Source organism: Pieris brassicae, chromosome 4, assembly GCF_905147105.1.
Source record: "Pieris brassicae chromosome 4, ilPieBrab1.1, whole genome shotgun sequence".
Lineage (NCBI taxonomy): Eukaryota > Metazoa > Arthropoda > Insecta > Lepidoptera > Pieridae > Pieris > Pieris brassicae.
The window spans coordinates 9,379,571-9,404,733 of NC_059668.1; the positions used below are offsets into that span (position 1 = coordinate 9,379,571).

At 33.8% G+C, this 25,163-nt stretch overlaps 1 protein-coding gene across 1 annotated transcript in view; it reads right to left on the reverse strand.

Annotated features, from left to right (window-relative positions):
- Positions 1 to 4,478: 4,478 nt before the first annotated feature.
- Positions 4,479 to 25,163, reverse strand: part of LOC123708987 (protein white) — a 41,513-nt gene continuing 20,828 nt past the window's right edge. The window contains exons 5-13 of the mRNA XM_045660049.1: positions 19,979 to 20,158; positions 17,982 to 18,139; positions 17,555 to 17,735; positions 14,695 to 14,871; positions 12,991 to 13,122; positions 11,797 to 12,025; positions 8,255 to 8,360; positions 6,730 to 6,901; positions 4,479 to 5,645 (exon numbers count right to left, since the gene is read on the reverse strand). Of these exons, the coding sequence (XP_045516005.1) occupies positions 5,544 to 5,645; positions 6,730 to 6,901; positions 8,255 to 8,360; positions 11,797 to 12,025; positions 12,991 to 13,122; positions 14,695 to 14,871; positions 17,555 to 17,735; positions 17,982 to 18,139; positions 19,979 to 20,158 (1,437 nt within the window). The 3' untranslated portion in view covers positions 4,479 to 5,543. The remainder of the gene's footprint in view (positions 5,646 to 6,729; positions 6,902 to 8,254; positions 8,361 to 11,796; positions 12,026 to 12,990; positions 13,123 to 14,694; positions 14,872 to 17,554; positions 17,736 to 17,981; positions 18,140 to 19,978; positions 20,159 to 25,163) is intronic.

Consider the following 25,163-nt stretch of genomic DNA (forward strand, 5'->3'; position numbering starts at 1 on the left):
GATTTGTCTCATGCACTATTATACGGCTGATTCCTATTATCTAAAAAAATACGAAACAGAACCCAGACTTTTTATTTTTGAAGTAAAACTTATTTAGGATGAAACGCAAAGATAATAATATTAGCGTCACGAAGATGAAGCAAATAGCCATGCAGCGAGAGTAGAACGACAATATATGCTATTTTTACAAGATATTTAGATAATGTTGAAACACGAACTTATATTGCTTTAGTCACAATACCATTAGAAATCGCGTCGAATAATGTATCGAAGTATTCAATTTATAATTTGTATAAATTTTTGACACTTTTAATACTTTAATGACAATTAAAATCCTAACATATATCCCTTTTTGCCTCCCTCTAAATCTCGGAAATCTAAAGTTTTAGATTTGTATTAAGCAAAATTTCAAGCCGAGGTCCAAGTCTCGCAGGGGACACTCTTGCGCTAGACGCCGGAAAACGCCCATTATGTTGTAGCTATGCTCGCCAAAACAGTGCGAGCTGAGCTGTAAAGGCCCTTAATGCTAAAAGCGAGATGCTATTAAAAAAACTTGTGAAATTCCGTTTTAGTGCGATTTCAAGAGATTAACATCAAAGATATAAAAATGCGAATTGTGAAGACAAGTGATAAAGTGTTATTCACTGTGTGAAATGAAGTAATTAGTTACAGTATTTTGTACATTTATCAGACTGTTTTTCCGCGCAATTTGCGTCTTTTTAATGTAATTAACTTCCTCGCTGGTTATTGTAACATAAACCCTTGAAGAGAATTACGGCGTTTTATTATACATTAAAAGATTACGTTAATTCCATAACAATAGGCATTATAACAGAATTTCAGGTTGACAACCCTCAAATGTATTGAAGAGTGGGACGGAAACTCTTGACAAAGATGGTATAGTACCATCAATGAATTGATAACATTGTGAACACGTTGACAAATGTTCCTTTGAGTTTATATATGTATGTTTTCAGATATATAGGATTTTGCGGGTTTCTCTAAATATTAGGTAGTTATAAAAAAACGGTGTCTATTTACTTATGCTGTCAATAAGAAGCTGGTTAGCACCCGGTAATAAGAGATTCGGTCTTTAATCAACAGCTAATCAGAAATTGTTTAAACACAACAGCAATGTGACAGCTATTTGATAGTTCGGAAAAAATATCGAAAAAAAAATTTGGTGGCGATGGTTCTATGGATATGTTCAGATAAAACACTTTGTTTGAAGCTGGGTAACTTTAACTTTAATTGTTTAAAACATGAGTTTTTTTTTCGTAAATCTAAGTATGTTTATTTTATTGAACATTTTCGGAAACGACAATTTACAATTTCTGTGTGTGGTAAAAACTAAAGGGCTCATATTGGCTTCAAGTGTGCGAGGTTTTGTATACATTTTGTTTACGCGCCTAATTATTTACTAAAATATGTAACTTAACTAATGTTAGGTTACATAACTCGTGGATATCGAATTAAATAAATGGCTTATTAAACACGAAATAATACAATTGAATAAAAACAGAGTACTCCAAGTGTGGCTGTATGTAGACTAATTTAATTGAATCGTAAAACTAAATAAAATAATATTAAAAAACGTCAAAACGTAAAACGCTTTCAACAAATACATTTTGTAGTAACACTTGAACAACGTGGTTACTAGTATATTTTGATTAGGTATGTGTCGACCGAATTTGGTTTTTGGTTCCAGTGATCAACAGTTTTAGGGAAATGTTACAAAGTCTGATAAAAGAAATATATGAATCAATCTCTATGTATTTCAATTGCAAATATAACCAAATGTTAAAAGTAATTCTTGTCCAAACTATGGTAGTCACGTTTTACATTGTGAAAATCTTCTCTAGTGTACGCGACACGATTCGTCGTTGCCGGACAAATCTTAAAGAAACGCACCATAGCTTCGTTGGATTGTGATCGGTGACCTTATACGTTTCGGAACACGACATGACACTGGCATTGAGAGTGGGCAGCGGTATCACTTAACCTCAGATGAGCCTGTAACATCTTTGAGCCCAGCTACACTCTGAGTTACGATGAAGGCTGGTTGTACCTAAAATTTTCATTTGTGTTTGTGTTTTAAAATAAACTATATTTATCTTTTTAGTTGTGAAGAAGAAATGGAAACACACGTGTAGTTTTATCTAATCGCGCCATAGTTGTCTATATTTACATAACTGTCACTTTAGTACATTGTAACCCAGGTGATATTAATGGTGAAATCTACATAGTTACTCTAATTAAACAAAACAAACTTTCCATCAAAACATTAGGCGTATTTTTATTTTCATCGCATTTGTTTTAGTGTCTAAAACAAGGCAACAAATTAAGTGGTGGTATATTGGTGGTATTATCGCGAAGGAGTACCACGGATCTCTTGCTATAGTCTTAGCATACCTTACCCACTTTCGTGGCATCCATGCTCGTCGGTTATGTGTACTTTAAACATAGCTTCTCTACCTACCTCCTGATTTGCTCCAGGTATAAACGTCAAGGCCTTCCCAACCCCATATCACCGAGATCTCTAGTCGCATCAAGACGTTGTCATATATTGTGTCTATGCGAAAATTCATGCATAGAAGTGTTTTTCCTACTATAACAAGCGAACTTTCCTACCGAAATTTAGTCAACTAGTATCGAGTATAAATGATAATGGCCTCGATGAACTAAATTAACAAATTATAAACGAAACGTTGTCGTTTTGACAGTTCATTTAATCTTATTAAATATAGCTTAAACTTTGTTAAAATTTTAAAGCGTCTGGTGATACAGTATCTTAAAAGCTCTGATAATTTCTTAACTTCAAGAATGTGAGGCTTTATTAAGTCACGAGCAAAGGACAATGGCCTTAGCGTACTATAGTTGATTGGTTTGTTATATTAAATCATATATGTGTATGTATTTATGATTACAAACCATTCACACTCTTATTGCCAAAGGGCTCGCTAGTGCGTTTCCGGTATTTAAGGAAGTGGTTCTCTTCTTGAAGCACCCTAAGCCGAATTGGTTCGGAAATACTTCTAAGGCAGCTGGTTCCAGACAGTAACGGTGCCCGGAAAAAATCTGACACAGTTGATATCGCTCGTCGTGTGATACGGGTACAATTTCGTATTCTGGCTCGACATGATGAAACTCAGCTGCTGATCTCTATTTTAATAGATAAAATTATTATGCCTTCGGTGACTTATACTTGCTGTCATGTACGTAATTTTATGTTACATGTGAGACTATGGTACAATACATCAAAATACATATTTGTTTTTTCATTTCTTTTATACAAGTGTATCAATTTATTTCGTAATAAATATATTATTAGAAAAACTGAAGGCATCCGTGAGCTTCTTTACCCCTAACCATTACAATGCGCAAAAACCTAATGCAAACCTAATAGATTCCAATGTAATTAAGTTCGATACAACTAATTACAGCTTATTTAATATAAATATAATAAAATTGTTCAATGTGGTACTTCCGGAATTCTGGGAAAAATAAATTAACCGTGGGAATCGAAAATAGTTATTGAGTCCGTAAACGTTTTATAAACTGTTTTGTTAATAGCAAATTAAATCTGTTTTTATAAGTTTTTTTAACAACAAGACAAAAAACAAAAGTGTTCTCGGACTATAAATAATTTATGTACACTTGTAGATTGAAAGAAGTGGTAAACATGAAGAATTACAAATTTTTGACCATGGAATCTCTTTCTAGCGTGAGCAATTACATGATCGACAGAACACGCTTTGTTTTGGATCGCTGCGCCTGCCTTCTACAATATGCCGACACCGAATTGTATCTTATATCAGCCATACAAGCAGATGCAATGAGAAATTGGAAAAACTGATCGTGGTTCACCAACCAGATGGACCCATCATAGTCCTCAAAACTGTATACGGTCCTAAGAGAGGCGCTGGACAGAAACCGATGGAAACAGATAGTCCGCTGACGCATCCTTCCTGACCACGTCTCTCAGACATGAGCTGCCGATTGAAGAGAGATAGAAAGCACCTGTGTGTATATTTTTTTTTTGTTTTACTGTAGTATTGTCATTTAAACGAATAAACAGCTAACATAAGATTAATTCATTAAAATTCCATTTAATAGTGTATTTTAACGAGTGTGTGTGTAACTAACCTAAAAAAATCTTTCGTCAGTGCTAACCAATTTACCGTAACGAATATCGTATCTATATAATAATAGGGATCCATTTAGCAAAATTTAGTTTCGAAAGAGCGTAATTGTTGTTTTTACAATCTTTAATCTTAATTCATCTACAAAATATACTTTAAACGATCAATTAAGAATGTGATTTATTAGCAGACTAAATGGCAGAATTAAAAAAATATGTATTTAATTAAAATGGCAAATAAAAAATTTTCGACAAGAAATTCCGGCCACGCGCCACTTAAGGCAAATATTTTTGTAAAACAAATAAACATAAAGGTTATGTTAATAAAAGATCGGTATAATTAAAATATTTTAATAAAATAGTAACAAATGATTACAGATATAGTTAATGGAATGTATTTTTTTGAATTGAATCAAAGGCAAATTTAATTCTGTAAATACAAGACACAAGATTCATGTACAAAACTGCAAAATTATATTAATAATAGTCAAAATTATATATTACGTAATAAATATGTATGTGTTGAAATTTTTTCGTTTCCTGGTAAATAATTTGATACATACAATACAAGTACGTTAATAATAAAGTGTTGAAGAATTGAGGTTCCTGGTGCTTCGTCATACTAATGCTGGATTTTATTCCAATATGTTTCATAACATATAAAAAAAATCCTCACCTTTTAAAAAATACCTTAAATAATCAATTGCTCGAGAAGTTCAGCTCATGAATATTTTAACTTGATTTTGTTGTTTTACGCACAATATATACGTAAAATCACAAAACTTTAAAAGTAACAAGGCACATTCTATTTCTCGCTTATTTTACAATATAACATGGATTCTAAGAGAAATTCCTGCTTGGCACCCGTTTTGACTAAATGTAAAATCGTTTTAAGTAGAGAACCATACGAATAAAAGAGATATGGTTTATATAATGTATTTTATTACACATTCGTTGTAACTATCTGCGGTTAGACCTGTTAAAAAAACATTAAACGTCATACACAGCTATTAAAACAAACACACTGTCCATATAATCTGCTAATAATGATGTTTACACAACTAATATTCTTAAATTAGAAATTATTCCTTTTAAAAACATTTTTTGTCTATTGAATTTATTTAGATCAATTAACTATTTTTTGTTCTCTTGAGCGTTAAGTGAATCGTAATACCAGAATCAATCCACACCTATATTGAAAAACTCCACAATATTTCTAACTGGAGAATTAATTCTGGGGCATTTTCTCAATCGCAGGGCTACTCTGTAAAACCGACACTGATTTAGATTTCATGTAGTTCAACAACAAACTTGGAATTACAAAAATGCATTATTGATATCGCGTAATGTTACGGAGTAACCCTGCTGGTTTATGTATTGCTTAACGGCTAGATGTCGGTAGTTATTTCCCTCTGCGCGTGCGCCACAAAAGCGCTAAGTACGCAAGGAATCGAAAACCTATGAAGAGCAGCACCATATTCACTACATCCATGTTGAAGTCATCCTGAAATAATAATTAAGGTAAATTTATTTTTATTTTTTTTGCTTCATGTATGATGTCTAGAATAATAACCTTTATTCATCAAACTTTTATTGACATACATTTTCCAAAAATAGATAATTTTTTTGAAGCGGCCCCTGCCCGGGAGATGGCCTCTTCCAATTTTGCCATCGTCATATGTATTAATATTGTTATTATATTTATTTATATGTTAGCTTGTCATTTAGTGTTAAATAACCAGTTAATAATCATTTAATAACGTAATACTTTATGAATACCAAAATTAACCAAGATTAACGTTAAAATCAAGCTTAAAATAAAAATTGGAAATACTTCTAAAATATGCAATAAATAAACCATAAATTACTTGATATTAATGTCATAAAATATTAACGTCACAGATCAAAGTAATATGACGTCTACTATAATTTATATGTTAAAAACTAACATTAAAACATCGCTAAAACGTTTCATTGATAAATTTCCTCCTAAATCGGTAAATTCCGTGTTAATTGATTGAGCTAGAACATTAAGCCAGCGTTTGAATTATTAAATTGATCTACGTCAATCGATGAAATGTCACCGGAAACTAATTTACACCCCATAATTAAACGACGCTGTAGCCTGTAGTAATAGATTCCATATATTGGTAATTATAAAAAATCCGCACAATCAGCCATATAAAATAGGTATGCAAATATCATATTAAATTTCATAATAATAAGGTCAGTATTTATAATTGTTGTCAAATAAATATTTAATCAACTTGAAAGCATTACATGACAATGATCTATAACTTCTAGCAAGGTTCTAAATAGTTTGATTGGCGTAACATAATCCGTGTGGGATCGCTCTCTCACTGGGTGTTTTGAGGCCATATTGCGAGTTCGACTGAAATTTATTAAGTAGCGTAAAATGTGTTGTTGCCTAAACGTCTTTTAAACAGCTTTTTCTGTTAAATGGCAGTTACGCTGTGTAAATATTTTTAATGAACAAGGTCCATAGACTTTTGCAACACTGCAATTTTATGCTTTTATTAGCGGTTTTATAGGACCAGGATTAAACGCAAAAAATGTGGGTAGATTACCTCAGAGAAACTCAGAGTGTCCAGAACAACTTTTCCTGATGCTGGACAGGTGAAATTCTCACGAGTGCAGGCGATGCTCTCTACACCAGCCCATTGGTTGACAAGTAGCGCCTCGTTGCCGTACCGGAACCAAGATAGATAGGATATCCATCCGAGGTATGGTGGTACAGATCTAAGAATATATACGTAAAAATTTAATTATTTAATATAATTAAGTTGTCACCTGTGGTATAAGCCATGGAAATCATTGGACAGTTTAAAGTTTAACCTTAGAAATAATTGTAAAAACGTGACGGCCTTTTAAAGCATCCTCGCGATAATTGTATAAAAAACGCAAGAAAACCCTAAACCTTACAAAAATCCCTGTATAGGCAATAGTTATCGCTAAGTTGTACAGGTACAACAGACTGCATTTGTTTATTTCCGATGGCCCTTAGACAGTGTCCAGAAAAGGAACACAGACATAACTGTCTACGACACACAGACACAGTATAATTCCAAACGTTTCAATTACAAATAAAGGAAATTTGTGGCTTCTGACATCGACAAGATATTTGATATAATTTTGTGAAGACAAAAACTGTAGTTATTGCTTTTTGAAATATGAAGTAATTAAATCCTTACCTCCTGAAACCGGTCAGGACAGGTACCCTAACGGTAGGTGTCCCATATGGGCCAAATAAGGCCAACGAACGCACCAAAATAGCCAGCCAAAAATAACCTGAGGTATTTTTGGTTCGATGTTTTGAATATTTTTGTTATTACATCAGAAAGTTATCGGTTAGCGGTTCTTCAATACATTACAGATTTGTTACTTTATGAATTTGCTGCCCTAATATGCAGAAACTTAAATAGAACTTCTTGAACCAACATGGTTTAATTATTTACATAATTCGACGCTTCGAGTACTAGGTTACAGCGGTTCACAAGACAAAAGATACAATTTGGTAGTTTTTTAAGATAAAAAACGTGATTCACGATTTATAAGACGTCTCCGTGCCAGGGCATTTTATATACGGTTTACCCCATCATATCTTTAAAATATACTAAAACCATATATATATATATATTTCCAGTTTCATTAAAATTCGCCTCAGTATGATGTTACCAAAACTGTCGTATTTCTATCAAATTGCGTTTATGCTGTGATGTTAACAAGGTTCAGTTAAAACCGTCTGATTACCACAATTAAAAAAAAATCATTTTAGTCATTTGAATATTGTAATGTATTTACAGCTAAGCTTGCCACACTGATATATTACTATATAAATTTAAAAATAAATTTTAATGAGACAAAGACAAACACAATACACAATACGAAGAAAAAGAAACATCGAATGATAAATTATAAAAAGTAAGGGAAATCGATTTCAAACTGTGAGCGGATCAACTATGGATAGACCAAGTTTGTTAATCAAACTCAATCTGGATAACGGTGAGTTTTGGCTAAATCGCGTTCTTCCGAAAGGGACAAATGGGTATCTAGAGAAAAATAGTTGAATCCAAACCTTTCTTATAAACTTACCCTGAGTTGAGGAAGAAACCTCCAAACAGCATGAATGGTATGATGATGGGAGGACCCACAGACGCGGCCATGCTTACACTACTGCTGGCACATGATATCAGATAACCTGCAAAAAAATCAATCCTTATTATAAAATCCTTTTATATAAAAAAACTTGACATTTACCTTAATAATAATATAAACGGATTCGATTAATTCTAATTTTTTTACGGAAAATTTAATATAGTAAAATTAAAGTTAGCTTGTGTTTTAGTCTAATTCTTGTATGGCGTAAGTTAAAGATGAGATATCCGTTGTCAAAGTATTTCACTTTATTAATTTTTCAATTGTAATTTTCCAATATATTTAAGTATCCAAAAGTATTTGGTACAGACGGGAATTAAACCCATAAACTGAATTACACCTGAATTCTCTCTCTTTAATCGGCAGCTCATGTCTGAGCGTCGTGGTCAGCAACGAAGCATCTGGAGCGGAGTATCTGTTTCCACCGGTTTCTGTCCAGCCGGTCTCTTATGACATTGTACAGTTTTGAGTACGATGAGTCTTTCACTTGATCAGTCCATCTGATTGATGAAAAGGCACGAAATTTTTGGCCTGTGTTACCAACCATAATCGGTTTCCCCAAGTTCTCATCGCATGCGCATGGTATGTATGTAGATAGTAAGATACAATTCGCTGTAAGAATATGGTAGACAGGCGAATCCGTATGCGTAGATGTATTGGTGAGTTTAGAAGGTATGCATTTTTATATAATGAGACATTCATTAATGTTACTTATTATATGCAGAATTTACAATATTCTTAACCTATATAATAATAAAATATTTAAACAAATTTTAAATGATTGATCCCTGTGGCAGTATACCTTTAACGCTGCCAGCATTAAAGGTACACATTAATCGATAATTAATTAAATGTAATTACGCAATTGTCGGGTCGGTTCCATAGTAATCGGTTGTTTCTTCTCACGGGGTAATAGCAAAAACAAGTTCTCATTTGAGTGATTGTCAAAGGTGGCGTCAATCGTTACTTAATTGTATAATTCAATTTTAATCACCGGATGCTATATTAAAATAGGATTGTATTGACGTCAGTCGAACCTAGTTTTTTAACTCGACTATATGAGCTGTGTTCCAATATTTCACAATGATTACTTTATTATTTATTTCCAACACATACGTAATAATAATTCAAAATTCATGAATAGAAAACAAATTTAAGAAATTTGGTCCCTTGGGTAGTGTATCTTATCATTGGCAGCATTTCTTCGCTGTATTACGATACTTATTGGTTAAGCGAGAAAAGTACCAGCTCTGGCGCCACCAGTACTATCTACCAGGCGGCAACTTAGATCTCTATAATTATAATATAATTAGTTTGTAAATTAAAAAAAACTGTGTAATCAATAAATAATGCTGGTTGATAACAAAATCTTAGCCACAAAATATAATACCTAATACTATTTTATCTATTTTTTTCGTAGTATATAACACGAGATCTGAAAAACACTTCGACAAAGAATGCCGGGTAATGTTTTAAAAAAAGTATGTTTTACATAATTTCTGTTAACATATAATGTGTAATATTCTGGGTTTGATAATTGAAAAAGTAACACAACCATTTTACATTGAGTTATAGAAAAACGGCTACATTAAATATTTACATTGTATGGTCAAATCTCTAAGCTAAAAATCGCTTTTGGTAGGGAGATTCAAGCATGTTTATATACACTTTGTTTTAGAAAAAGTAATAAATTATATGAGAAATTATATTGTGGATATAAGTCAGTTATTATTTTGATCTAATAAATTATATGTAAGTTAATGTAACGTGGAATTTGAAGAAAATAAATATATTAATGTTAAAGACACCTGTTTTGAATAAAAACTATTTTCTTACAATTTCATATACGATCGCGTCAAGTGTGATATGCCATTCTGTCAACTAAAAAAGATACAGTCACGAGACATATTTAATTATCCTAAAGAAAAACACCCACGCGAATTCTCACGAATACTCCTGATGGACTGTTTAGCTCCAAGTCTCAAAAACATTGACAAAAAATTAGTACTTATGAAATATTAATTTTAAATAAAATATATCTTTTAAAAAAGATCAGCGGTCTACTGAATGCAAGGTTTTGACGCAGCTGCAACTTGATGGCGTCTTTACAGTAATTTAATGTAATTAAAGTAAAGTAGAATCGTCTTAGATCTTATCATCAGACAGCTGAAATGTCTAAGTATTATCTTCTCCTTCTTATCCGGTACACTCTCGATGGAGCGGTCGTAATCGAATTAGAAGGGGCAGATATGATGCGCTTCACGACGTTTCGCCATCGTTGCCTATTAGAGGTCATCCTGCTGCACTTATTTAGTGAACCTCCTACAGCAGACTTGATCCGATCAGTCCAATGTGTTGGTGACCTTTCGTCTGATCTTCACTTGGAAGACAAGGCAAGGTTCTATGGACTGATCGCCACGCCGAGATACGTGTCCAAAATTATTCTATGTCGATTAAAATACTGGCTGGTAATGAAATAATACTTTAATTATATGTTAATGTAATCAGTACCATAGGAAAAATCATAGATTCGTATGACGTCAATGATTATTTCTCACAGAGCTTGATTTTTGATGTTTTGATTAGACTATAAATACAGTGTTTTAATATATTATTGCATAATGAGTGCACTCGCAACTTTTGCGAAGGCTAGTAAAAAGTTGGCTGTGATTTCATGTCTTATAGGTATTATTTTCATGGATTAGCATTCGATTAGACGAACTAGACGTGTTACTTTAAAACATTCATGATTTTAAACATATTTTATGTTATATATCAACCCTGCTATTTAATTACTTCCATTACGAATTAACTATATTAAAAGGTTTTTTTAATAAAGTAATGAATGGTTTCCGGTAAACATTTTAGAGTTTTCCATTAAATGCAAAAATAAATTAAAGTAAATTGCTACTTGCTAAGGTAAAATGTCGTTAAATCAACGATTAGAAAAAATATTATTTTCATAGGCTAGCATGACCTATGAAGGGAAAGAGAGTTGAATAAGGATATTGTTGCGAATATAGGAAAAAGGGGACGACCAAAATGCTATTTTTAAATAAATCGAGCACACTTGTATTTAAAATATATGAGCTTCATAGAAGCCCACGCCGCTTTATTAAAAACAATTTTAGCGTGGGGAAATGCACAGCCACTACGGCGTGAGGCTCCCATGTGCGGAGAGGTATGTGGGAGTCATAACCTGCGTACTAAAACCGCACGCGATCATCTACTCGCTTCGATCATATATTTTGCTTCGCGGAACATTTAACATATATTTATTATACCTATGTACATTGGCTGAGTTCACAGGAGCTGCTTGTATTATTACTTTTAAAATCTAGGTATACATATATACTATTTATATGTATTTTAGTTGTAGAATTATTGTTGTACGTATTATAATGTATTTCGATCGTATTAGTAGTAATGTAACGTAAAAGTATGTTATAGGTAAAATAATTATGTGGAAAAAAACTTACCAAATGACGTTGCAACATTGGTGATGAGGGCTGCAAGACCAGATGCAATAAAGAATCTCGCCGGGGATGGGTTTAGCCCGATCATATAATAAGCCACGGTGGTGAATACCAAAGGTATCGTGGCGAAGACCGGCGCCTCCGCGAGCGTCTTCGAGAGGAAGTACACGTCTGCTCGGTACATCCCTGAATGGTGCTCGCGGATGAATATCGGTAGTTCGGAACAAAATACCTGCATACAATAATTTATATGTATTTGGATTTCACCTATATATACCATATTATACCAGTAACTCAACTAGACTCCTAAGGCTGATCACCTAAATGTCTATCAAGAAACAAAGAAAACACTTTTTAAACGGATTGAAGCTATGTATTATTATTATAAACTTATGAAATAATTTACATAATTTTAAATTTTCCGATGTTTCGCGTGCTTTTCAGCGTGCGTGGTCACGGTGACTGACGTGACGACGACAAAGACCGACGGTAATGTGTAAAAGCCATGTTAACAAAAGACAATACTAAGAAACAAAAATTTGAAGATATCTGGGGCTGAGCGAAGAGTAGGTAAAATTTAATTATGAAACAGATTATTATATTATTAATGAAATAAAGAGAATGGGACTCAATTAATCTTATTTTTATGAAAAAAGACTAACCTTAAATCAAACTATCTAGACTATCAAGATACCGACGAAAAGAGATGAAGGGGAAAAGATAACGAGGTATACTAATAGGATTACGCTGGATGCATTGTGATGCATGTTTACAACTTAGCTCCAAGACTTGAATTTGAATCTGTGTTATACTCAAATTGGATACTGGAATGGGAATCGATGGGAGGCCGAAAACAAGATGAAAGTCTTGATTTTTTTATATTTTCGTGAGGTTTAAGACTCTTATTTTGTGTTTATTTTGTCTAGATTCTTAGATTTCTGTATCTGTTCCAAGATACAGAAATCTGCTTTTTCTAATAGGCAAGTAGGTGATCCAGGATCCTGCTATACTTGACACACGCTCGATTCTAAATTCTAAGGCATTACTAACGATGTTTTCCTTTACAGTACGAGCGTTAAATGCGCACATAGAGAGAAATGCCACTGATTGACAGCCGAAGTTCGAATTTACGACTTCAGCAAAGTCACATGCTGAAGCGAAATGTTAAGTTCTGTTTTATTATTATGTTCTACTTACGTTGATAACAGCAAAAATGTTTTGGAAGGTCATGTTGGTGAGGAAGAGGAAGATGGCGCCATTGATGTTCATGACTCCATCTTGATCCAAATTCTGTCCGAAGTATATCAATCCAATAAGAATTGAAACCATCTAAAACAACAAAGATTAGTTTGAACTATTACATAATACGTACAAATAAAGCGTGGAGGATTGGTGGCGGTGAATAGTTCCTCCAACCTAAAAGGAGTTTCCTCGACCAGCATAACCAGAACTAACGCATGAGGATGTCACCTGCGAGGCTCAGACCCAGTCTTGGGTCTCGCGGGGTGGTGAAGGGCAGGATGCTCACTCACTGGCGTGAGCGAAGTACAAAGAAACCCATGCCTTCCCCGGTGAAGGCGTTTTTTTACCGGAATCTGAATTTGATTTTGTTTTGACACGCGGGCGTTTTTATATTTTGACATTGGCTACGCTGATTGGATTATCCGAATCTCCTACGGGCCTTTTTGTTGGGAAGTGCGCTAGTGTCTAAGGACGAAACGATATATCGCAGTCCCAAAGCCAGGCCGTTAGTTAACCGGCGCTGTTTAGTTAAGAAGCTGTTATTGAAACGGCTTATTCCGCTAGCTGGCTGCGACATCTTTAGCCACTGGAATACCTTCGTTAGCGCGTTTCAGGGTATCACCTTCAGCAGAACGTACATGTTGCGACAAACTTAACAGTATTGCGAGTTCAAAATAAAAAATATATGTGGTATAACTGACGAAAATAAAAACATTAAATTTCTTAACAAAAAACCTTCTTGTTATAGGTTCAATGTGTACGAGGACCGTCTATAGAGCTGGAAAGCTCTACATGTACACAGTTCGCATGTGCTTGCACGTACAACTTCTAGGCTTTTTGGAGTTGTGGACGTACAAAGATAGTTACGTATATGGCGTGGACATATCACTGAAAATCTAAACAGTGAGTCTAGTGAGGTAAGATGAAACAATGTTTATTTCAATCAGTATTTTTCATAAAACGTGAGGACTATAGCATGAGTATGCTTGGACAGTGAACCTCCAGTGAATTCATGAAAACATTCCGATATGTTGCATCGGTTTTATAAAGCGGACAAAGTAGAACTGAACCACTATTGTGATGAAAATCGAATCCTCGGGTCACGTTGAATGTAATTAATAATTTTAGTATTATATAATTTTATAATTAAAACAAAACGATACATACTTTTAGTCTTCTTGTTCATATGGCACTTGTGTTACTTACAGAAACAAACTATATTTTTATTAAAAATATTCATTCAAATAAAAAATAAAATAGTTTTGGCTCTAAGATCGCCCTTTTAAAATAAATGTATTGTCTACTATTCCTGTTTCTTCCACCTGTTCTGTGATATTGTTTGTGAATAAAAGTGTTTATTATTATTATGAAGTTTAATGAGATTAATATATTACTTCTTGGTATGTATGTAGATTTCGGGAGGTCTAATTGTTACAAAGATTGGTGTAACTGGGAGATTACTCCAGTCAAGGCCTATTGATAAATTTAATAAAACAAATAGAGAGAGCCCAGGACCGATAAGACTGGTTTTCTATGCTGGACTCTAGCTCTGCCCCACATGGGGAACCTAAGTTAAGTCAAGTAAATTATTGTTTTTTTTAGATGCGTCATGTCTGAAATAAATGGTAAGTTTAAAAATCATATACGATAAACACTTACGACGGTCTGCAAGAAGCGCACTTTGATAAGCATAGGTTCCTTAGTGACTGAGAGCCAAGACCGCCATAGAACAGCTCTGAACTGGGCGCACCAGGACGCCTTGTATGGCGACCGACGAGCTCTGAAGGCAGCTGCGTTTGACCATGCTGAATCCGCCCAGCCTTTTGAGATTTTGCGCTGTTGATTTAAAACAATTTGATGATATGGTTGTACACAGAGTGAAACGCTCTTATAATACGTGGTCGTCGATATTCGTTACTATAGTTGCCAATTTTGTATGGAAATAACATACAGTAGAACCCGTTTAAGACGATCACGTTTAATACAATTTCTCGCATAATACGCCACTTTACGCCAGTCTCTGCAACTTGAGACATATTTTCATATATTTCCTAATGCTTAATACGATTCATCATCCCATTTAATACGCCCAAGCTCGAGCCAAGAGGTCTAACCGAGCGCTCTAACGCGAGCCCCCAGAAAGGCCTCCCGCCCTTACGTGAAGAACCCGAGATACTGCAGGGTTTTCCTGGATATTCTTCCATTGATGACAATGTAGAAGATCTTATTCAGAATGTGAATAAGACACAAAACGATACCCTAAGTGATAACGATGATGACGAAGATGAGTGATGTGACTGCGTTTTTGTCAAACGCCCAGGCTTTATCAGCTGTTAATGATTTAAGACACTATGTGGCTACTTTGGATCAAAGCGAAAATGCACTGCAAAAGTTGAATTATGTTGAAAATCTTTTAATTGCTAATGCATCAAAATCTTTCTGTCAAATCAAAATAAGTGTTTATTTTAAATAATGTAATTATAATTACAATACGTATTTAATATAATTCATAAATGTATAATTTAATACCTATATATATCAAAATTAGAACATAGTACATAATATTATGTAGTTCGTTTTATTTTTCCTATCCCGTATAATACGCTTTCTCGCTTAAGACGCGTTTTTGGTTGGGTCCCTGAGAAATCGTCTTAAGCGGGTTTTACTGTAGTATGCACGGCCCACGTTTTATAAAATAGAATTTAAATCAATATCTCCTTAGCTGCTCAGTACCATAGATTATTATTATTAAAAACGGTCAAAATCTGTTATAATGACATCAAAGGGACTATATATTTAGTCGTAACAGCCAAGGTTGTTATTAAGTACCTAATACTTTTACCGGCCGGGATCTTTGATTTTGGTCAATATAACCGGTGTTCTAACGGTTTTGACTGTATAAATTATAGTCATTAATGATTTTTTTATTATGAAAAAGGAATGAGGAGTTCTTATTCATTGGAACAAAATTGAACTTTTAATAAATTGTTCTTTATAAAATATACTTTTTATTCTTTATGGTTTTATCGTTAATTTTTAATAAAATTCAAGACCAGGGATGTCATATGCCCAAGCTATTTGACCAATATTTGAAAAAATATCTCTTAGACATTCAATCTAATCACGTCAAGGGCAATTAAAATAATAAATTATATATTGCGTACTTATTAGATAACATATATTCTTTAGTACGAACACAACAAACAAACTCTCACCAGTATATATATATATATATATATATATATATATATATATATATATATATACATTAACTTTAAAAGTAATTTCAGAAAAGATCTGTATAAAGACACAATCTATGAATATCATAAACGAAGCAAACCAAACCAAATCCAGCAATTTCTGAGCCTTAAATATCATAAAAAGGGCTTTTTACCGATCTTATAAGGTGTCCGCTAGCTAAAGGGTTTCAGGTTTGAATCCCGCTCGAAGCGCAAGTTTATTTCTATAAATTTAAATTTAGTGTCTGCCTTTGGTTGTACGGTACCGCGTTTAGAACCGTAAAGGCGGCATGTCGAATTTTTGAAAAGACTGAGTTTTCCGATGTACGTCACAGAATATTCTGGACCGGGTAGTATAGTAATTACGCCTATTGTTTACTTTTTTAAAGGGCCTCTAAAATTGGGTGTCCAAGTGTTGCGATGACGCCCACAAATAGCTCGTTAGCCCCCCTATTAGATAAAAACTCCATGTCCCTCGATTTACCTCTCTAACCCATCGAAATAAATTGGCTTTAGTTGGTTTAGCTTGTCTTCCATACAATGATACACTCTATAATACACGTGGGTGTATTGCTATGACACGATTGAGAGTGGTCTCAATGACGACAATTGAGTAATTAAGTACTATATTAAGTTGCTAAAATTAGTAAAAACTGCGGAGCTGTGCACGCCCTTTTGTCGCTTTATTATCTTAGCCCGCAAAACTTCGACTGTCGGCATCATGCATACGAACTTTCTAAGAAATTCGTTCTTTTGTTTGCTAGCACGTGTAGACTGTTGTATACCTTTTTCTTTTCTCTATAACGCTATAAAATGCACAGACCCTGCAGTGTACACGAGTATAGAGTCACTGTATTATGCTTTATAGCGTGAAAGAGGATTTGGACTGTAAGTCTTGACAACAATTATAAATAACTTATTATGATTATGGTCTTATAAAGTTGTTATTACAATCAGATATAAGTATTTACATGCTTAACCTACATAGCAATAATAAAAATCATTATAAATTAATAAATAGACAATAAAAACAAATTTAAAAAGTTTGGTCTTTCCCGGCTGTACTGCGATATACTAGTAGGTACGTTGAGCTAGGAAGGTCTACCAGGCGCCAACTTTAATCCTTATTTATGAACCTCTATATTAAGAACTATGGTCTTGTTTATGCCAATATCATAATTAATATGACATTTGCATGGCAATTTTATGATGACTGATTATGCGTTTTTTTAATAATAATTCAATCGGAATGTACCATTCTTTTCAAATAAACTTCATACCTCATTAAACATAGCATTTTCAGCCTCGGCGGCGATCTTGCATCCGATCTCTGACTTGGCGAATGCGGTACACACGGTATCGATGGTGTGACGAGTGGTCTCCTCGCGGCCTGGTACTCCAGCCAGGAGTTGGATGTAGTGATCTGCTGGGTTGTAGTTGGTGGGACATGCTGCGCCTAAGCTGTGGACCAGTTAGAAAAGATAATACTATTTTTTTTAATCATTGGTCTACGCGTACTACATTACTATTACGCTTGATATAGCCACTATATTAGCTAATTAATAAGTGAAGACAAAAGGTCGAACTCTCGGAGAAAATTAAAGAAAAAAGGTGTAAAAATATATCAGTCTCACTCTCCAGATGGAGTCTATTCTCCAGATATCTCTGGAGATATGAAGGGACTGTTATATATTAAAGAATACGTACTCTTTAAAGAACTCAGTAGCCTGATCGGGAGAACCGAGGAAGGCGACTCTGCCATCTGCCATAATGAGGAGTTTATCAAACATCGCGTACAACTCAGATGACGGCTGATGTATCGTACAGATCACAGTTTTGCCCTTCTTCGCAAGACCGCTTAACACCTGAAATAATTGTATTAACAATTGAATTAACATTTCACACTAATAATCAATAAAAAAATCAGAAAGAGTCAGAGAAATTTAGGTCTAGGCCTCAGATATCTGTATCTGTTTCATGATCATTTGTCGATCTAATATCCAAGTAGGTGATCAGCCCCCTGTGCAAAGGTAAGACAGTTTCCTCACGATCTTTTCCATCACCGTTCGATCGAATGTTAACTGCGCAGATAGAAAGAATGTCCATTGGAGGTTCACCTGATGTTAAGTGATACCACCGCCCATGGACATTCTTAAGAACAGAGGGCTCTCGAGTGCGTTGCCAGCCTTTCAATTTCGTAGGAAGGCTCTTGAAGGACCCTAAATCGAATTTGTTCGGAAATATTTCAGTGGGCAGCTGGTTCCACATAGTGGTGAAAACGCTCAGTTGTAGACGACGGACGTCCAGGTAATTCGGTAATGATAATTATATTACAACCTTGGAAAGGCTCGTCACAACTGTACATTGAAGTCAGGATATTTATGTATTATTAATGTTCACCACATCATACATAATGCTATATCTACAGATTATGTTGTAAGCTATCATTTCTAAAATATATAATATTTATGTTGAGCATAAATTTTACAAAAACATAAAAATTACTAGCAAAACAGCGGATTAGGTATTAAATAGCCAATAATTTTATAGTCGGCGCAAAAAATTCTCCTGATCAGAACCGTCACCCTGATGATAGGGTGATGTGTGAGGTTCAGCTCGGGTGACCAAAGTATCTTCGCTTCCACGAACTTTGGTCACTCTTCTGTGACCCTATATTTTTATATTTGATATTTTCCTATTAGTAGGTATATATATGTATTTAAATAATTTTGCACAGATAGTGATATTAAATTAATAATTCAAAAATTAAACCCTTTTTTAACGCGATTTGTTTGACAGATGTAATGATGTGAAAACATCGCATGCCGAAACTAAAATAAAATAAATAATATCGCGAAGCCAACCAAAATATATATCAGTACTAATGATCTATAGCTATTAAAATTTTTGACTATTCAATTTGGTCGGGTTCGCGATATTGACACTTTTGTTGAGTTTCGGAACGCGACAAAATCCTCCTACGCAAACACGCTCACTGTTTTGATAGATATGATTGAATTTGAACTTTTTGCAGCGATAATAAAGTGCAAATAGACTCTTTGACGTTAGAAACACACCTACATTGCTTAGACAACAGTGAGTACTTGTAATTTAATATGAACTTTATTGAATAGCAATAAAGTTCAAATTGACTCTAGAAAACGTTTGTATGGGAAATAGAAAAGAGCTGTTTTTAGGGTTTGCCGGAAATTATTAGATTTTTTCTCGCCTTTTAAACCTTCCATAAACGTTCCTCCAAGAACGTTTCAAGACTAAGATAAGATAAATCCGTTCAGCCGTTCTCGAGTTTTAATGAGACTAACGAACAGCAATTCATTTATATATAGATTATGTTATTATATTGTTCTTTGATATTCTTATATATTTCAGCGTGTTGAACGAAAAGATGTAGTCTTCGTGTTCAACTTGTGTGTTACCTCTTTTTTAATACCAGAGAAGCCCAGAATATTCCACTTTCTGGATGGCCGTTGCCTACGAGCGACCTTACATTTATTGTAAAAATATATGTGGGCTGAATATGGCGAGTGGGTTTTTTTATGTCTGTTTAATACTGTCTCCACTACTGTACTGTGAATTTATAAAACGACGTTTAATCCTACATAAGAAACACAACTATTGCCTTGGCTGGTTGTAAATTTATAAATCAATAAACTCTATAAGTAATGTTTATCTTAATAAAATACCTGTATAACATTCTGAGCCATGAACGAGTCCAGGCCTGATGTTGGTTCATCGCAGAACATGAGAGGTGGATCCGTCAGCACCTCACTGGCGAATGACAGCCGCTTCATCTCCCCTCCGGATATGCCCTTCAAACGACCGCTGATGCCGATCACTGTGTTCTGGCATTTTGATAGCGCCAACTGGAAAAAATATTAAGCTTCTATATCATAAAAGCTGTCGAAAGTATGGATCTAGAAAACTCTTTCACCAGTAGTACAATTTACGAGTATTGATAAGTTTGAACTTTGAATTTTAGTTGCAGAAAACAATGCTGTATGATAACCGAAAAAAAATGACATAAAGACACATGATATAGGTTTCCTCTGAAAAAAGAACAAAGTCACATATCAAACGAAGGCGCGGTAAGCACCTGGTCCTTATGGAGACGTTGTACAATATTTCCTCAGTTCCCATTCATATTTTTTTTTATTTAATTTTTAACGTATCTACGTATTCTCTGGTCTCAAATTCATGAGATTATCAGGGAAATTCAAAATATCAATTTGCAAGGCCTAAAAGGCTTGGATCGCATTTGACCTTACCTTAAGAATTTAGGAGATTTATGTAGTATAAACCTCGTACCTCCTTTTGTAGTATAATCCAGTTTAATTTGAATCAAACAAACATAAAAAGAAAACTCACAAAGGGCGGCCTTTTTTCTACTAAGCAATGAATTGCAGCCAATCCTAATTAAAGAAATAGTAAAAACTTAATTTATATTAATGATAAAAAAATCAATGAAATCTTTTATACCAAAATAGAAAGAAAATATAATAAACAAACAACTCTAAATTAATACAATTGTAAATTATCTCATAAAATATTATTAACCTTTCCGCGTCAAATAATGTAACACGTATACCGAAGTTCGATTTTAGCAAGATTTCAATAAAAAAATTATTATATTATAAGATGAAAATGTGATTAAACAAAGCAATATCAGTACAAAACATTTAGTTTCGTTAGCTAATAACAGTATTTTATTACAGACGTTGTTAACAAGTTTTTGCTGCAATTGAATTTTCTCCAGTTCAAACAATTTGTATGACTGAAAACTTAGCGATTATAAAAAGAGTGGCGGAAGGATTCTTGCTAGTTCTTCTTGCCCGCTCTACGCCCTTGACTTGCGAACTGGTAGTAAATGTAAATTTACAATTAATTTAACTTCATTTCTGACGTTCATAAGTGTACTTGACTTCATTTCTGACGTTCATAAGTGTACTTGTTTGCTTGAGTTTGAGTTAAAAGACAGCTACGAACAATGCTAGCTGTAAGCCCGAACTGCTGTCGCCTCTTGTTTGAAAAGTAATAACCAAACGTAAATCATCAGTCTCGATGAAAAATGCGCGGTTGTAGGAACATTAAGAACATCAACAATGTTTTTAATTTAAATAACTGTGATAAATCCTAAAAATCTGTTTCTATATCGTTATAAAAAAAGATTTAGTTCCAATATTTCATCTCTTGGTCAAATATCATTATTTTAACAGGCTTATATAAATAAAGCGGTGGTTTAAATATGAGGAGATAATTTATATCCCATTAATTTAATAAGCACTCTAAGGCGCCTTGAAACCAATATGTCAGCAAATATTTATTACTATAAAGATCCAAAGATGAATAAAACTGTAATCGTAAAATAAATTATGAATAGAAGTGATGATTGATGACACACTTTCATGACATAACTTTATGACTGTAATCATAAATAAAAAATCATTATAATTGCATCGTTTTTACTTAAGTTTTCTTCCTCTTTTAAACACAAATTGACAGAAAGAGACAAAAGACTTTAGTTTAGAGTGACATAACTTAATCATTTTAATAAATCAAAGATTAAGATATAACCATTTTTATAGAGCGAACGGGAGGCTCACTTGATGTTAAGTGATACCGCCGCCTATGTATACTCTCAATGCCAGAGGGCTTGCGAGTGTGCTGTCGGCCTTTTAATAATTGGTACGCTCTTTCTTATCTCTGTCTCTTGTTTGGTAAGTTCTGTTCAATTAATCTTTATGTTTATGAGAAGAACGAAAAGAAAACGGGCAAGAGGCTCACCTGATGATAAGTAATACCACCGCCTATGTATACTCCCAATGCCAGAGGGCTTGCAAGTGTGCTGCCGGCCTTTTAAGAATTGGTGCTCTTATGCGCACATAGAATGGAAGTTCGTTGCCGCACATCTGGGGATCGAACCTCAGGTATGAGAGTCGCACGCTGAAGCCTATAGGCCAACACTGCTCTCTTACAATTGTATAATTTAAGTTAAGATTAACTGGGAAGATACCGTCTTTATAGTACCTAATTTTATAAATTAAAATAGCTACTTTACTCTTTCTTAATGGTTAAATGTTCTAACTGTTTGTAGGCTTTACGTTAAAATATTTAAATCAGTGAAAATATATACATCTAAACATTTTTATCTCAGTTAACCGTCTTCTGAATACAATTTCAATAACAAACTGGTCAAACCAGTACGACTATTTCATTGCATCGCTTGGCCCTGTCCAGAGACATTGTAGATATCTAATGGAAAATAATTGTAGCCTTAAGAATACCGGTGTATGAAGGTGCTATGCTTTATAAAGCCTTTTTTATTTCATTAATATAAATAAGTATTGTACTGCATAAAGATTTATTGATAAATTCATGAGATTAGAGTTTTTTTTTTTTTTATGTTATTTTATTAGATTAAGATTGGTGATTCAAATTGATTGATGATTTTTTTTAGAAGATTTGAGATACTTGATACCCACTTCTTGCACTTTACCTATCATATTTATTTTCCTTCCTTACTTGCATTCCTTACAATTTTGATGTACTATGTCAATTGTTTTTCTATATGTGTAACGAACTGTAAATGAATAAAGATTCCAAAAACATGATAGATGTGTTGAGTTTTCAATTATACTAGTTCCGAAGTTATGCAAATACTACGGTGATATGAACAACTTTTTTTGTTTTACATACATAGAAGTAAATAAACATTATTTTTGAAGTTATACTTCTTTTGGCGCGTTAGGGAAATTTTACGATGTGCGCGCACACCGTCACAAAATCCAACAGCCTGAAGTACGTAAGTTATAGTCAACATTTTAATTTTTTCTATTTTTAGTGTAGTTTTTTCTACAAACGTAAAATACAATTTTTGAAAAGATTTTTGTTTTATCACGCCAAAGAAATATAACTTCTAACGCGTGTACTTATATACACAATGTGTTTTTGTTCCTGATGCTCATTTGTTTTTTCTGATCAGGTTTTAATGTAGTTCACAATGTGGAATGTTCCTTTTATTCTTTAAATAAACAAGAACGTATAAATGCTTTAATATATGTCAACAAATTTAAATTATAATTCAAAGAATTTATTGTAATTTCTCTTCTTTGAGAAGTATATATCTATACAAATACAAGGCCTGGTTATATTTATGTAGATATAAAGGTGTATAAACTTACCTACCTACTTTACAACATTGAGGTGCTTTTATCGAATCTGTCAACATGAAAATTGGGCAAGACGAATCTTTTTGATAACATTTCTAAGCATCATTGCGGTGTGACATTTGAAATGACCTATTCGAACGACCGCGACGTACCTGCATACTAACTTCCATTAAGTTCCGTATACGCAAACGGACCGTTTTCAAGGCTTTTCATACAAAAATCTATTTCTCCATCCCCCTTAAATATTCAGTTAAAACAGTGTAATAAAACAGAAAAAAGCAAGGCAAGCTTAGGGTTTTTAACTCACAGTCACTAACATAGCAAGAACGGCATAAATACTTAAATGAGCGGGGCAAATTGCCCGAAGAACGATGGGGCAAAAATGAAAAAAAGTCCTTGTATGAAAGCTGATGACTAGTGAGCGAATCATTGGACGGCCTACCACTAGGTGAAGTGATGATCTGGTATGAGTCTAGGGAGGCGTTCGATGTCTAGCAGTGAACGTCAACAATCCGAAACGAACGAACAAAATTTGAATTGGCATGTTAGGTTAACGGAATGCTTTATTCGCGCATGTCAGTCATGTCATGTCACCCAATTTTCCCAGATTATTTATTATACTATTCAGTGCATTGACCAGTCTAATGAATATATTATCAGCTATGACTTCCTGATTAAAGAAATTTCTTATTGGATTTCCTGAAATCATTATTAATATATTTTGTTTATACAGTTTCCCACCGTTTCAAAAGTTGAACTGATAAGGAACCAGTGGCACTGCATTATTGTACCTAGATTATTGTATCTAATTCGTGATTATTTTCTCTACTATGTAATCAGTATTAAGTGATTAACACACGGCGATTAAATACAAATGAATCGTCGAAGGCACATATATATAAATCCAATGCAACACGGGTGTTAAACCAGCGGCCGTCGAGTCGCATGCCACTATGTTCGTTTATTTATTTATTAAGTAACCATATAGGTAACATCAATTATATATAGCAAAAAAACAATTATACTAAATATACAGCCAAATGATACATAATGTATACAAAAAGGTTCAAAACATTTACGAAACTTAGTGTTGAAAATATAATAAACATTATTAAATGCTATTTATAATAAGTAATACGTAATTCAGCTGTGTTGAATGGTGGTGTGAAAGTTCTATGTACGTGTGTGTAGTGGTGTTTGCTATTCTTAATACTCTTTGAAGCATATTCCGCGATAGCTTAAACGAGTCGAGGCTCAAATACTGATTCATTCATACTGCTTTCTTAATCTAATACCTACAAATATTTTCAGGATACGTCAGGTTGGCGTGGGTTTCTTCACCGCTGACACCCGATAGCGCACTGGGTAAACGAACCTAGCTAACAGGTAATGATATTGCTATGGGCGTAATGTTATCCACAACTATCCACAGGTACAGCCTTGGCACAATTTGGGGCAATGCGGTTAATCGTTGAGACCTGTGGTTAGCCTAGTGGATCGAGTGTGCGAAAAAATTGTAATACACAAGTATATTTTAATGTGTGGTTAAATTTATTTTTATTGAGAAATAACCTTATTAATACGGAAGTTAATGGAAAAAGGATTTATATTTTAACTTTCTTTATTATTTCGTTTTCAATTACATTTACTCCTAAATTTGTTCTTAAATTTTCGTGTTAAATGCCTACAAAAAGAAGTTACT